Source organism: Ceratotherium simum, chromosome 10 (assembly GCF_057802395.1).
Source record: "Ceratotherium simum simum isolate JZ-2026a chromosome 10, ASM5780239v1, whole genome shotgun sequence".
NCBI lineage: Eukaryota > Metazoa > Chordata > Mammalia > Perissodactyla > Rhinocerotidae > Ceratotherium > Ceratotherium simum.
In genome coordinates, this window is record NC_141909.1 from 59,401,310 (window position 1) to 59,417,330 (window position 16,021).

At 35.5% G+C, this 16,021-nt stretch overlaps 1 protein-coding gene across 1 annotated transcript in view; it reads right to left on the minus strand.

Moving 5' to 3' along the window:
• Window positions 1–576: 576 nt before the first annotated feature.
• SUCLA2 (succinate-CoA ligase ADP-forming subunit beta) overlaps window positions 577–16,021 on the minus strand; it is a 45,483-nt gene continuing 30,038 nt past the window's right edge. The window contains exons 7-11 of the mRNA XM_004433654.3: window positions 7,977–8,138; window positions 7,738–7,880; window positions 5,731–5,851; window positions 5,176–5,264; window positions 577–1,357 (exon numbers count right to left, since the gene is read on the minus strand). Of these exons, the coding sequence (XP_004433711.1) occupies window positions 1,283–1,357; window positions 5,176–5,264; window positions 5,731–5,851; window positions 7,738–7,880; window positions 7,977–8,138 (590 nt within the window). The 3' untranslated portion in view covers window positions 577–1,282. The remainder of the gene's footprint in view (window positions 1,358–5,175; window positions 5,265–5,730; window positions 5,852–7,737; window positions 7,881–7,976; window positions 8,139–16,021) is intronic.

Sequence of the window (16,021 nt, forward strand, 5' to 3'; positions counted from 1 at the left end):
GAAACTGAGGTACACTGAAACTTAGACACTTGCCCAAACTCATACAGCTAGTAAGTAGTGGAGCTAAGATTCAAACCAGATAGTCCACTTTCAAATTCTGTGTTCATAATCACTATGCTATGCTGCCTCTCAGAGTGTATATATCTGCTCATACTTAAAGAACATCAAAATAGGTAGAAATTCTCAAATTCACCAAAATGGGTATGTAGTCTACTGGTTGGCTGATATTTTCTTCCACGGTATTTACACTGTTAATATCACATGATATTAACACCATTAATAGTTAAATATCAACTGTTCTATGCAGTGAACAAAAGATCAATATATACATACATATATACACACACATAAATATAGGGACACAAAGGATGACATGGTTTCTTTAGAGAAGGCACCAGATAGCACACACATAAACTGAATTCAAGTGAAATATCTATAGGTAGCTTTACTATATGTAATGTCATGCCCCAGTACATGATCTACCAATTAGTTCCTTAGCGGTATTTAGTGCAATGATGAACACATCATCTTCTACTGTGTTTACTTAAAAAAGAAAAAAAAAAACATTAATCCAAATCACATTGGGAGATTTTTATTAACTTAAATTGACATTGTTAATTTTGCCTGCCAAATCCTTAGTAAATATACCTTTATTTGATACAAACCTACAGTTTCTTCTCAATACCACAGGATCATGAAGACTTGCAGTTAACAGTGTTTTGTAATAATTACAACAATGTTCAAATAATTAACAAGTTACTTCACTGAAATACTTAAAACAATATTCTGGGGAGTGTTTGAAAGTTCTGTTTATAAATAGTGACTGATATATTTAGTTAGGTATTTGGTATTGAAGATGAACACTTCTTATAAAACATTGTTTTAATACCTTGCTCTACTAATGCGGCTAGTTATTAGATATATTTCTAACACTAAAGAATAAAGCTTTATATTCATATTTATTTTATTTCATAAGACTCATCAAGGAATAATGTTGTATCTACAATAATAAACTGGCATAATGCAAGTGACATTCTGTAGAAGTGAAAAAGAAGGCTGCAACAAGAGAAACTAGGTAACTGCATTATACATTCTTTATACAAACAGCCCATTCTGAACAGTAGAATTAAACACAGACCAAATGCTTCTAAAAGTTTTTCTGCCTAGATGGTAATTACAATTCCACACACTAAAGAGAAAAGGAACAATAATAATACAGAACACAGTATTTTTAACGATTATAGCACATTTAACACCTTCAGCCATCCACTGGGTTCTCAGATCAGATTGGCAACTGAAATTTCACATCCACTTGGGCTTGCTTGGCTAAGGTCACTATCTCAGAGAGCTTTACAACCTGAAAGGAAAAAACAAAGCATCTTTGTCTCTATTTTCACAAAAACATAAAATCAGAACTATTGGTCAATGTGAAATTAATGCACATTCAATTTTTTTCATTCAAAACATTAGGGCTATTCTGACATTACTTTTAAATCACTCCACACTCTTAAAAGCTTTTGCCACTCTCAAAGGATAGTCAAATCTGACACTCTTCATAACCCACACTTCAAATGAATATCTTCTGATTTTATATATATAATATATAAGAATGATATATGTATATACCTCTTTTTTATTGCCTAAATTTTATCTACCTTAAAGACAGAAACAATGAATATCTTAGTTGGATGCTACACAATGCAAAGCACATGTAAATAAAAGTTTGTTTAAAAAAAAGTATACAATCTTAACTTACAATAGTTTGGGTCTAGGAGATAGTATTTCATTTTCTATCAGTAAATTAACAATTATCAATCCGAATTCCAATGTTCTCTCTATAATCTGTCTGAGAATATTCAGCTGGTACCACACAAAATATCATACAAATTAAACATGTCCAAAACCAAAAACAAATTCAGCTTCTCTCCTCCCCAGTAGAATAGTTAAGAGAAGGTTTTAAAGTTTTAGGCAGCTTGGGTTCAAATCCCACTCTGATGCTTATGACATGTGATCTTGAACAAGTTAATTTATTTACTCTGCTTCTTCATCTATAAAAATGGAGATTATATCACCAAACTTGTATAAGATGAAATAATACTTAAAGAAAAAAGCTTAGCACTGCACATACAATAAATGCTTAATAAATGGGAGCAGCTGCTAATATCATCATCATCACATTATTAATATTGTCATGACTTCTATCATCTCCTAGTCAGTAGAAAAACACTGCAGTCACAACATGAACCAACTGTTTATTTTCATCTTCATGGTCCATTTGATCAAGGTCACACTGATTCTTCTCCTTTCTTTCCACGTCCACAAAGCTGTTCTTAATTCACGCTCTCACTGCAAACACGCATATTTTCAGAGACGAGTTACAACCTATCCATTACTTTCATCTCACCTCACATCTAATTATTGCACTAGCCAGATTCCTACTATTCCTCACTCTCTTCCTTCAACAATTTATTCCATATCTCAAAGTCAGAACAGGCTTTCTGAAACACTTTCTCTCTACCATTCCCTTGCTCAAAATCTTAATTCAAACTCAGGACTGAATATAAGTTCTTCTGTCCCTAAACTGCAGTTGAATTTTATTTACTAGTAGGTACCTTCCCAAAGTATGTCCCAAAGAAGGACATAAGTCTTCTATAATTGTTAAGAAACGATATCGCATTAACTCAGCAAATCTCAAAAGCCTACTACTGATTAAACCAAACAGTATTTCACAAAATGTCTATAAACTTAGGTGGGAAAGAATCAAACTTCTCATTGAAAAACATCTCTATGTCTACTATGGACTGTGCTCCAAGATATACTATTAAGTAAAAGAATCAAGGTAAAATACACACTACCATCATATAATATGGGAAAGTGGAGAGATATACGCATATATACACACACACACACATATACACATATACATATATATATATACACATTATTTGCTTGTGTTTTAAAAAAAGTAGAAGGATGAACCAAGAACTTCTTAAAATAAAGAAACTGGTTACATATGGGGAAGGAAGAAACAGGAATAGGTATAAAAGCTAGATTCTCTGAATATACCTTGTTTTATAGTTTTGACTTTGGAACCATGTAAATATTTATATAATATGAAACAACAATAGTTTTAAAAAAACGCAATTCCTTAAAAAATAAATGAAACTGTATATCTAGCTCAGATAAAACACACAGATACCTATTTCACATGAATTTTAAAATCTAATCAGTTGTGGAAAATACTCCAAAGGACAGAAAGAGCTGCACATACAACTCTTAAACTGCTTTCAGTAATCATACTGTTAGTATTACCGTTGTAAAACTGTCATTTCTGTACTAAGGGAAAAGGCAAATGAATATTTATGCTAGTATGGCATGGGAGAAAGGAGAAACACATATCAGATAAGAAAAAACCTGTACTCCTGGATTTGCATTGGAAATATCAGTACGTACTTATGTTTTTGTCTCTAAAAAAATACATATTTTCCTAGATTTGCCACTTAAAAAGCCTAGAAACAATGAACAACCCAGTAGCCGTAAGTACCCTTAGAGTCCAAATTGCGGTCTCTAAATAACATTTGGCTGATTCCAGGTCTGGAGCAAGAAATGTAAAGATGAGCCTGAAACATCTCACCATACCAGAGAGCACATCACAGGGCATGTGAGAAGGACTCAGCAGTCAACTTGAAGAGGTTCCCACTGACCAAAGCTGGGACAATTTGAGCATCAACAAAAATAACTGAAATGGATTGAACCACATCAAATATGTTTAAATCCATGAGTTCAAAATAGTATTTGTATGCGTGCACATACACACACCTAAAGGAAATGAGCCCTGAGTCACCTTTGCAGGACAAAATGGAACAAACTTATTATTTTGAAAACTGATCAATAAAAGCAAAGAATCAAGTAATTATCCTGCTTTTCCTATGCACAATGTACTTCATGATAACACATAGTTGATACAAGAAAGTTCCACTTTTTATAAGTATTCTATCCAATAAATAAAAGAATGACATAATTAGAATATCACTACTTTGCATAAACAAAATATTGGATCTAAGCTATGATTGTCAGTGACTACTAATATCACAAAAAGAGAAATAATCTGACATTAATTATATCCTGGAATTATATAACACCAACTATAAAATATTCTTGCTCCCTACTCCCCAAAATCAAATCCAAATCTGATCAAGCCTACAGACTGAACTACCAGTTTACAGGAAATACAGGGGAGAGAGGAACATGGTAAATGAACCCCGGATACAATCATTAAAATCTAGACTATGGGAAACACCATAAGACCACCAATCTGGTTTTTTAAATGAATAAATTTCTGAAAAGAAAAAGAAAAAGCAAGGAAGAATCTATAGATTAGGAGAAACTTAATGACATATTAACCAACTGCAATGCAGAGGCTTATTTGCATCCAAATTCTAACAAAGAACCTACACAAAAAATATTTGAGAGGATCAGGGAAATTTCAATGCTGACTAGATTCTTTTTTCATAAGATATAAACATAATACCACCATCCCACCTGAAACAACTAACAATAATTCCTTTATATCATTATCAATATCTTTATCTTTTATAGATACATGATGATATGTATGAAATGATACACAGGTATACCTAGGAGACAGTGTGAGTTCGGTTCCACATCACTGCAATAAAGCCAGTCACATGAATTTTTTGGTTTCCCAGTGCATATAAAAGTTATGTTTACACTATAGTCTATTAAGTGTGTAACAGCATTATGTCTAAAAAAAAGAATGTACATACCTTAATTAAAAAATACTGTATTGCTAAAAAATGCTAACTATCATCTGAGCTGTCAGCAAGTAGAAATCTTTCTGCTGGTGGAAGATCTTGTAAAAAATGCAGTATCTGTGTAGCGCAATAAAATGAAGCACAGGAAAACAACGTATGCCTGTAATGTCTGAGGTTTGTTTCAAAATAATCGCAGGCTTAGAAGGAAGTAGGTAAGAATACAGATGAGACAGATAGGGCATGAGTTGATAATAGGAGTAATGAACCCCTTCAATACTCCTAGTATTTGGCTGAAACACTAATTATTAGCGATATTAGCTGGTTCATTTTAGAATCTAAGTGTTTATAAATCCTTTATACAATCTGCAAATTTGTCCTTAGATCAACACAGACTGTTTACCATTTTAGCAGCTTCATCCAAGTCATCACAAGCAAGGATTTTAAGTCCACTGTCCGTTATCAGTGCCTTAGCATCATCAACTCGTGTACCTGGAAATAATTTATGCAAATATAAAGATGTTTTAAATACCTACACAAAATCATTTAAAATATTTGTCACAATACGCTACAAGCATGAAATTTCAGCATTGGAGTACTGCCATCATTTAATATAAATGCTTCTAAACCAAAGAAAATACTGTAAAAGCCTGGAATTACCTCATGAATACTCTGCCTTATCATATCAATGGTAACTGAGGCAAGTCAGAATTCAAGACAAAGCACAACAAAAAAATAATGTATCAAATTATACCAAGCAAAACTATGAACAATTTTGCCCTAATGTTAGAAAATTTTTTAAACCCATGTTTTTTAAATTTCCTATTATATAATACTGTCATTTAAAAGATACAGCTATTTGAAAATTATATTTTAAATGAACTGAACTCCTTGGAATTACGAACTTTTAAACAATTTAGAGTTTACGGAACAATTACAAGATATCTTTTACACTCACCTTGTAACCGTACCACAATAGGTATTTTAATTTCCAAATCCTTTACTGCCATGACTATACCCTGTGCAATAACATCACACCGCATGATTCCTCCAAAAATGTTGACCAGAATAGCCTGTACCTGTGAATTAAACGTTTTTGGTAGATTAAAATTTTAAAAGAATGAGTAATTAGTCCTTCCTCCCCAAGAAAATACTAGTATCTATGCCTTATGATAAAAATTAATTCCATGGAAACATTTTCAGACCAAACCACCCTACCCTCTGTAGCTCTCATCACTGAAGTTTGTGCAGTCCACCACCCACCAGAACTTATTTTCCCCTCCCTGAGTAATTTCAACACTTGGCTCATATTCTCTTCTCTCCTATCCCATATGAGTAAGACCTCCTGATTCCATTTACTTGTTTCCTCTTAAACATAGCCATTCACCAACATGACTTATTCTAGATCAGGTTTATAACATGACAATGTCACATGCAAGATCTCCAGTTTAGTGTTCATTAACTATCATCTTTTCTTCATTTATCATCTTCAACTCAACCAACTTTTCACACAAACCAGGCCCTAGATATACCTACTCCTGGCTAGGCTTCACATCCAAACCTCTGGGCCTGTCTGGGTTACCATTCTTACATCATCACACTGATAGTCTGAATCACTGTTTTTCTATCCTTTACAAAAAAATCTATTTTATTTTTAAAAAAGAGGCTTAGTTTGTTTAGCTACACTAGAGCTTCTCAACCAGTGAGATTATAGACTGCAAACTACAAATGGTTTGCAGACACACCAAGATACTATTCCCCTCAATAAAGCAGCTAGGAAGGTTCTGGAACAGCTGGTGCCTCTGGGCCAGTGGCCTCTGACTACAAGCAACCTTCTCCATCTACCTCCTATGCTCCCTTCAAGAAATGAAGGTCTAGAATTTATAATAAACTAGAATTCATAGTGGACCTTAGCACCCTCTTATCTCCCTCCCTCTCACCTCATTCTAGATAGCTTCAATATGCACCACAAGACATCATTTAACACTCGAGCCTCAAAGTTACTGGATCTCTACCATGTCACTTTTACCTTCAGTCCACTTCAACTGATTACTACCAAGGACAAATCCTTGACTTGACCAGAATGAATGTTTCTAGAATACTAAATGTGTAAATCTCTCTCAGCTCGACCTCCTCTCCTTTTACCTTTAACACCTTTCATCTCTAACTCCATTAAACCCAATCTTTTCCTCTTAAAAGCCTCTAGTTCCTCAACCTTCTTCTAATCTCCCAGTCTATGAGCTCTCAAGAAATCTGACTTTCTTCACTATAGAGCCTGGAACCTACAGCTGAGCAATTCACTGATACTGTCACCTGCATGCTAATTCTCTCATACCCATTCCTCTCTCATACCCAGCCTACCTCTGCCATTCGATTCAAATAATGCATTCTTGGGTGATTCCAGCCAATTAGTTTATCCATTCCAACTTCAAGGAAAAGTAAGAAACAAGACAAAAACCAGAAACACTAGCATAACGTAAAGAGCAGTAAAATGATTCTTCATCAGCAATTCTTTCCTTAGCAGTCTGCCTCAAATCTTTCACTCTCGTCATAAGCCTCCCCTCCCACTTCAAGCCCTCTAATTTCAGCATATGATCTTCCTTTCTCTAACGACACCTCAAGGAAGTAGTAACTTCTCCAAAGCTAACTCTATCACCCAATTACTGTATTGTATCTCCTCCAGGTCTTCACTCCTTTAGCTATACTCACTCTCTACCTTCAAATCTCTTCTCTCCTTCCACCTAGAAATAGCTCATCTTCTTGGTCTTCTAGACAAACAAGCAAGCAAACATACACTGCACAGCTCACCTCAACCCTTCCTCCATTCAACTGCTAGCCCTATATCCTTTTGTGCCTTCATTAAAAAAACCCTGAAAGAGTAATCTCTCCTGGATGTCTCTACTCCCTCAATTCCCAATCATAACTCAATTTATTTCAAATTCTAAACCACAAGCCCTGTCCTTACCTTTTTATCTGAAGTGATAAGCTTAAATGCTTCTGTTACTTGATGGACTGTGGCACCACCACCAACATCAAGAAAGTTGGCTGGAGTTCCTCCATGAAGTTTTATTATATCCATTGTGGCCATAGCCAAACCAGCACCGTTTACTATCAAGAGAGGAAAATGATTTGTATAAGCAACAAACACAAAGAAAATAAATTAAGCTTAGCCAACCCAACTCTTAACATAAAAACACATGGTACCTAGACAGCCTATATTTCCATCTAGGCCAATATAGTTGAGATCTGCTTTAGCTGCATCTTTGTCCCTTTCATCTTCCTGGGTCCAGTCCTGTAAGTCAAAGATTTTCTTCTGACGATAAGCTGAATTAGAATCAAAATTGATCTTTGCATCCATGCACAGTACTTTGAAGGAAAAAAAGAAAGTGATCTTAATTTCAAGACAGACACAATAAAATATTCAATAACCAAATGTTCTTTAGTTTAGGGGAAAAATATTGTGTTACTTATTGAAAGTATTTCAATTTATGTTCACAATGAATTCAAACTGTTTATTGAAAAAGAATATTTGGGAATTAAAACTGCCCCAGCAAAGGTACTGGTTCTACATCTATCCTAAGCAATAGTAAAGAGAAAAAGCAATCAAAAGAAACCAAACCCAAGATGACCCAGATCTGGAATTACCAGAGGACTGTGAAACAGCTATTTTATTTTATTTAATTTATTTTTTGTGTGTGTGAGATCAGCTCTGTGCTAACATCTGCCAATCCTCTTTTTTTTTTTTTTTTTGCTGAGGAAGACTGGCCCTGGGCTAACATCCACGCCCATCTTCCTCTACTTTATATGGGAGGCCGCCACAGCATGGCTTGCCAAGTAGCACATCGGTGTGCGCTCAGGATCTAAACCGGCAAACCCTGGGCCGCTGCAGCGGAGCGCACACACTTAACCACTTGTGCCACCAGGCCGGCCCCCTGAAACAGCTATTTTAAATATGTTTAAGGATTTAAAGGAAAATATGGCCTTAATAAAGAACCAGATAGGTCACCTCAGCAGAAAATACAACTATAAAGAAGAACCAAATGGAAAATCTAGAACTAAAAAGTACAATATCTGAAACGAAAAATTCACCAGATGGGCTTAATTGTATATTGAAGATGGGTCAGTAAACCTAAAGACAAATAATAGAAGTGATCCAATCTGGAAAAAAACAAAAACTGTACCTCAGTGACCTGCTGGACAATATCATGTCACCTAATATACGTGATACTGGAAGGAGAAAGGGAGAATAACGAAGTAGGAAAAAATATTTGAAGTGACAAAAAAAAATTTATCAAGCCAGATTTCTATATCCAGTGAAAATATACTTCTAAACAGAATATAAAATAAAGATATTTTCAGACAAATGGAAGCAAAATTCATTACTAGCAGACCTACACCAAGAAGAAATACTAAAGGAAGTTCTTCAGGCTCAAGGAACATAACACATGGAAACTCGGATCTACAGCAGTGGTTCTCAACCAGGGGCAGTCTATCCCACAGGGCATATTTGGCAACATCTGGAGGCATTCTTAGCTGTCACAACTGGAGGTTGCTACTGGCATCTGAGTGCTATTGGGTAAACACTCTGTTAAACATCCTACAATGCACAGGACAGCCTCCTCAAAACAAAAATGATCTGGTCCCAAAATGTCAATAGTGCCAAGGTTGAGAAACTTTGATGCACAGAAAGGGAAAGAACATTAGAAATATATGAGTAAGTGAATAAATATATTGAGGATAATGAGAGCCAGGTTTCTAAATGTTGGCTAAAAGAACTAAAAATATGGAAAGGGGTAGAACTAAAATGAATTCTGTGGTACTGGAGTGGAATTAGAGGCATCAGTATAAATTCAGAGATTTTTAAAAACAGAGATAGATACAGATATAAAGATGTGTATTTTATGTATGTGTATTCTTTCTCTCTCTCTCTTTTTTCTAGGCTCTCCTTGCTGAAAAGGCTTAGATGCAATGACACATCAATAGCAACAAGCATAGGTAGCATGCACATCTTGGTTACAAAAGACCATTTTCCACAAAAGGAACCAGGGTCCCTCAGAGAAAAAGCTGATTCCAGAACTGCGAGAAAGAAAAGATAATTCTGGAACATTCTGTTGCACAAAAATTAAAGAAATGCTCAAAGAACACTTCTCTGACACATTGAAAGGGACATACGAAAAGACAAAGGGAGAACTTATGGTCACTGGAAACCTATATACAAATGGTCACAGCAGCTTTATTAGTAACAGCAAAATACTGGAAACAACCCAATGTCCTTCAAAGGATGAATGGTTGAACGAATTCTGGTACATCCAGACAACGGAATACTATTCAGCAATAAAAATGAATGAACCATTGGTACACGCAATAACCTGGATGGAGCTCACAAGCATTATGCCTAGTAAAAGTCTATATGATTCCACTTATACACATCTTCAAAATCACAGAATGATAGAGAACAGACCAGTGGTTTCCAGGGCAAAGGGACAGGGTAGGGGAGAACAGTGTGGAGGATGTGAATACAGAGAAGTACACGAGAGAGTTCTTTTGTGGTGATGGAACACTTCTGTATCCTGATTGTGGTGGTGGTTACACAAAGCTATATATGGGATAAACTTATACATACACATACATACACATGAATGCACAAATGACTGCAGGTTTTTTTGAAAAATGGTGAAAACTGAATAAGGTATTTAGTCTGATTAACAGTAATATACCAATTTCAGTTAACTGCTTGGATATATACAGCTATATAAGATGTCACCACTGGGTGAAGCTGGGTGAAGGGGAAATGAGACTCTTTGCATGATTTTTACAACTTCCTATGATCTATATTTATTTCAAGACTAAAAGTTTAAAAAAAAAAAAGAGGCCACAGGAGCCAGTTTGAAGGGGCCTCTACTGGCCAAATGTGGGACAATCTGAGTAACAAAATGATGATAAAAATGGATTATAACTCACTGAATAAAATAAGAATCCACAAGCCCATTCCGCTACACATAAATGAATAAACAAATGAGGAAGACAGGAAAGCTCTTCTTGACAATACAATGCCAACTAGTAAATACAGAAGGAATCGAGTTAGCAAATCATCAGTAGATGCCAGAACTAATGAGCAAAAGTTTGATGAGGAACATAGTCTCAAAATATTTTCCCACAAATTTCCTAATAATTACAAAGGAAAAAACAGTGATTCTATAATCAAGAAATCTGATGGACAGTCTCAAAATATTTTCCCACAAATTTCCTAATAATTACAAAGGAAAAAACAGTGATTCTATAATCAAGAAATCTGATGGACACTACCTTAACCAAGTGATCCAAGTTAATGTGATCAACATTGAAACAAATTGACATAATGTGCCTCTTGATATGATGCACTATGAAGGAAAAAACACCATGAGGAAACTCAGACAGAGAAACCCAAACTGAAGAACATTCTACAAAATAAATGACCCCGTATCTACAAAACCAAATGTGTGTGTGTGTGTGTGTGTGTGTGTGTGTGTGTGTCAAGGGCAAGAAACAAAGCAAAAGTGAGGAACTGTTTAAAGTCCAATAGACTTGATAACTAAATTTAACGTGTGATCCTAGAGCAGAATCTTAGACTGGAAGGGGAAGCGGGAAAAGGTATAAAGGACAAAACTGGGACACATAACATACATTTGAGTATGTATTATGCAAAATAATACTTTATCAATGTTAAATTTCATGGTTTTTTTTTTTTTTGGTGAGGAAGATCGGCCCTGACCTAACATCTGTTGCCGATCTTCCTCTTTTTTTTTTTTTTTTTTTTTGCTTGAGGAAGATTGGCACTGAGCTAACATCTGTGCCAATCTTCCTCTATTTTGTATGTGGGATGCCGCCACAGCATAGCTTGATGAGAGGTGCGTAGGTCCACGCCCAGGATCCGAACCAGCAAACCCTGGACTGTTGAAGTGGCGTGCACAAACATAACTACTATGCCACAGGGCTGGCCCCAATTTCATAGTTTTAATAAATGTATTGAGTTTATATAAGAGAATATTCATGTTTTTAGACATTAAAATATTTAGGAGTAAAAAAGAACAGTGTATCCAGCTTACTCTCAAATGGTTCCAAAAATACATATTTTTACACACACACAGCACAGAGAGAATGAGAATGTTAAAGTAAATAAGGCAAAATGTAAACAACTGATGATTCTGAATAAAGGATATATGGGAGTTCCTTGTACTATTTTATTTCTGTATCAAAATAAAAAGTTAGGGGAAAAAAGCCCACACCATACCATAGTCACAGTAAGCAGTGATTTAGTTCAGCAAAACATCACCCATCATATTAATGCTATTGAAAAGAAAAAAATGTATCGGAATTCTTATCCTTTTATTTTCCATATGAATTGTACAATAATCCATTTTTCATGTTCCAAATTCTTGGATAATTACATTTAAGTTACATATTAACTAAGAAACAACTGACCACTTTTGATAATTCTTCCTCCCGAGGAGCACTACATATCTTGCAGTTTGTTCAGTTCTAAATATTTTCTCATTTCCATTATGATTTCTTCATTAAGTCATGAATTATTTTAAAGTACTTTCTTTAAATTTTAAAAAACATGACACGATGAATAATGCTTTTGCTTTGTGCTTAAAGACTACGATCTATGTTATTAATTCTTAGATATTTGTTGAGACTTTTAATTTGTGGCTCAGTACTTCATTTTTTAATTGGTATTTGAAAAAAAAAGTTTTTCTAAATGTAGGGTGCAGGGTTGCATATATATCCATTAAATTAAAAAATTTAATGTGTTGTTCAAAAAAAAATGAGAAGCACACAGCAAAGGCACTAGTCCTCAGCAGGCCTGTGATGTAAAGACTCCAGAAGATCAAGACAGGTTCACTCAGGAACTAGCTGAGGGTGATTCTCCAATGGAAATATATTTGGGGTGAATCCCTAGGAAGCAGATTTCTTAGGCATGAGCTCGATAACAGTCAGTAGAAACATCCACTGACAACACCTGCTAACAAGTAAGGGTAGGTGTAATATCAGTAAACAGAGTCCATACTCAATTCATACTGGAATGCCAAAATCATGATGCTCAAAATGGAGGAAATTTTTAAGAGATTACACGTGGGTATTTTAGAGTATCTTAATACCATAATTTAAGCTCACTGAAGAACCTCTGATACTCCAGCAGACAACATGACTGGGCATAATCTGGTGTCAGAAACAGAAAAGAATGAACTTTCAGAATTGAGCATAACACTTTCTTAGAGCTGATATTAGCGTACTATTTTGACCCATTTTAGAAGCTGCTGGGGGCAAAAATCCAAACTACCCACAGGTGCTCTAGAATATCCAAAGGAACAATGGTTGGAATTGGGATGGCAGCCTCAAAGTCAGTACAGAACTACCCAGGGGCCAGCCAGGTGGTGTAGTGGTTAAGCTCGCACACACTGCTTCAGCGGCCTGTGGTTCGCAGGTTCACATCCCGGGCGCAGACCAGTGCATTGCTCATCAGGCCATGCTGTGGCGGCAGCCCACATATAAAAAATAGAGGAGGATGGGCATGGACGTTAGGTCAGGGCCAATCTTCCTCACCAAAAAAAAAAAAAAAAAAGAACAGAACTACCCAAACAGCTAATATCTCCTCCCTCAAGAGCTTCACGTCCACCCTGATAGATAATATGCTTAATGGTTAAGCTCAATGGGTCAAGAAAACACTGAGGGATGTTGGGGAGAGAAAATCTTCCCTACTTCTGATGTTTCTTTTAACATTCAAAGGATTCATTTAGTATAATATCTGGCCTCTCACTGCCTCTTTACTCACTTCTTCCCAGAGGAAGGGAAGCAAATTATCTGTCTGGTTAATATGGATACTATAAAACCAGGCACGCATAATTCAGCACAATCTTTCTTCTTGGGAGTGAGCTTCCTGCAGGGAGCAAGCATTTCCAACCACTATTTCCAGGGCATATTCTGTCCTGAAGGGACTGCCCTGTTACAGCTAGTATTTGAACATGTATATGAAGTCTGTCTAATTCTGCAATTTATTTGTCAGATCCATTTGATTAGAACTCTGGCGGGGAAGAGGGGTAATCAGAGGACCTCTTAGAAACCCCAATGATAGCAATGATATAATAAGCTATTTAGGCAATTCTATTCAAATATATTATTTTTGTATTACCCTATGTTTTCAGAGCATTACTAGGAAAATAAGTCTAGAGTCTATAAGCCTTCACCTTACAATTATTCAAACAATTAAACCAGTACAAATTAAGAGGTATTCTATGCAGCAGATATGCTCCAAAAAAAATTGTGCACAAAGAAAATAACTCCAAATTTAGTTGTTCAAAAGGTCCTAAACTACTATTTTAAGGAATAGTATGGTAATTTCCCCAAATTTATATTCTATCTTGTCATATGGCAACTTAGTACCAAAGGAGATGAATATCTATATTTTTTGAAACTCAGTATGTATCTTAAATATGAAACCTATCAATCTGCAGATGTTTATAACTACATGGTCTACATTGGTCCAAAGCCTCCATTCAAAATATATAAAGAATTTACTGTGAGAAATGTAGATTTGCTAACAGAGCCTGAGCTTAGACTCTTCTATAAAATAAAGTCCTCTCTTCTCCATTCCCACTGCCTTTGTTCTCTTTTGCTTGGACTACTGCTACAGCTTCCTAACCTAAAAGACTACCTACTGCTTATCTCTTCCAACTCTAATACTGCCTTTTTACTACTCTCTACCAAAAATATCCCTGTCATACAACTGTATCATATTTAAGAGCACAAATTCTGCAGCTGACTGTTTGGGTACAGCTCATCTCCACCACTAGCCCTGTGTCCCTGGGCAAGTCACCTAACCTCATGGTAACTCAGTCTCCTAACCTATAAAATAAGGACAGTAGCGGTACCTACCTCACAGGACTGTTATAAACATTAAATGAACTAAAGGGGTTCATATTTGTAAAGTGCTTGCAACAACGTCTGGCACACAGTATTTGTTATATTTTTATTAAACAGTCACAGAAAAAATATATACTTTTCAAAAAAATTTACTAAAGGAAACCAAAGCATACTCAGAATGTCTCTTTTGCATGGTCAAAATTCAAAACTACGTACTATGAAAGAAGAAATGAAAATAAACCAAAACATGGAAGACAAGCTAAAATGCAGTGGAGATATTTTCAAGACTAAGGAAAACAAATACAACAATAGAATTAAAATCTGCGAATGAAGAACAAAATCAATAGTCTGTATACTAGCAATAAACAGTACGAAAATATAATGGCAGAAAAGATCCCATTCAAAATAGCAACCCAAAATATATTTCTACAAATAAATCTAAGAAGAAATATAATACCTACTTGAAAAAAAAAGTCTTACTTAAAAAGACATAAATAAAGACTTACATAAATGGAAAAATAATGTATTTCCAGTTAGAAAAACTGACTACTAGGGAGATGTTAATTTTTCCCCAGCAATTTATAGGATTAATGCAAGTCCAGTAAAATTCAAGGATGATTTGTCTTGAAATCTGACAAAAGAATTCTAAAGGTTACCTAGCAATAGGAGTTAGTAATTTGATATCCAAGTACCAACACTAGGAGCAAAGACTTCAGGGAGTTTGCGAACCTCTCAACTGCGCGATGAATAGTGCATGTGCACATGCTCCCATGGGAACACCACTGCAGTGTCCTCGGGTGAGGGTTATAACTTGCTTTCATGCAATTTTCGCTGTTATTTCTCAAAATGCCCTTGACCCACAAAGGGTTAAGTAACACAAATCTAAAAGAATAAATACGTAGGGCCGGCCCTGTGGCTTGGTGGTTAAGTGCGCGTGCTCTGATGCTGGTGGCCCGGGGTTCGGATCCCGGGCGCACACGGAGGCACCACTTCTCTGTCTATCCTGAGGCCGAGTCCCACATACAGCAACTAGAAGGATGTGCAGCTATGACATACAACTATCTACGGGGGCTTTGGGGGGAAAAAATAAATAAATAAAATCTTTAAAAAAAAAAAAAAAAAAAAAGAATAAATACGTAAGAATTGCCTCCCTGAAAAAAGTATTTTTAAATAAGTAGATGAGGGAAGACTTACCTCATCCATTATTAAAACTTACAATTACTGATACAAAAAAGAACAATCAGATCCATGGAATCAGACACTTGAATATGATAATGAGAAATATCAAAAGCACTAGGGAAGGATGTTTTATTTAATGATTTTATGAAAACTGACTATTTGGAACA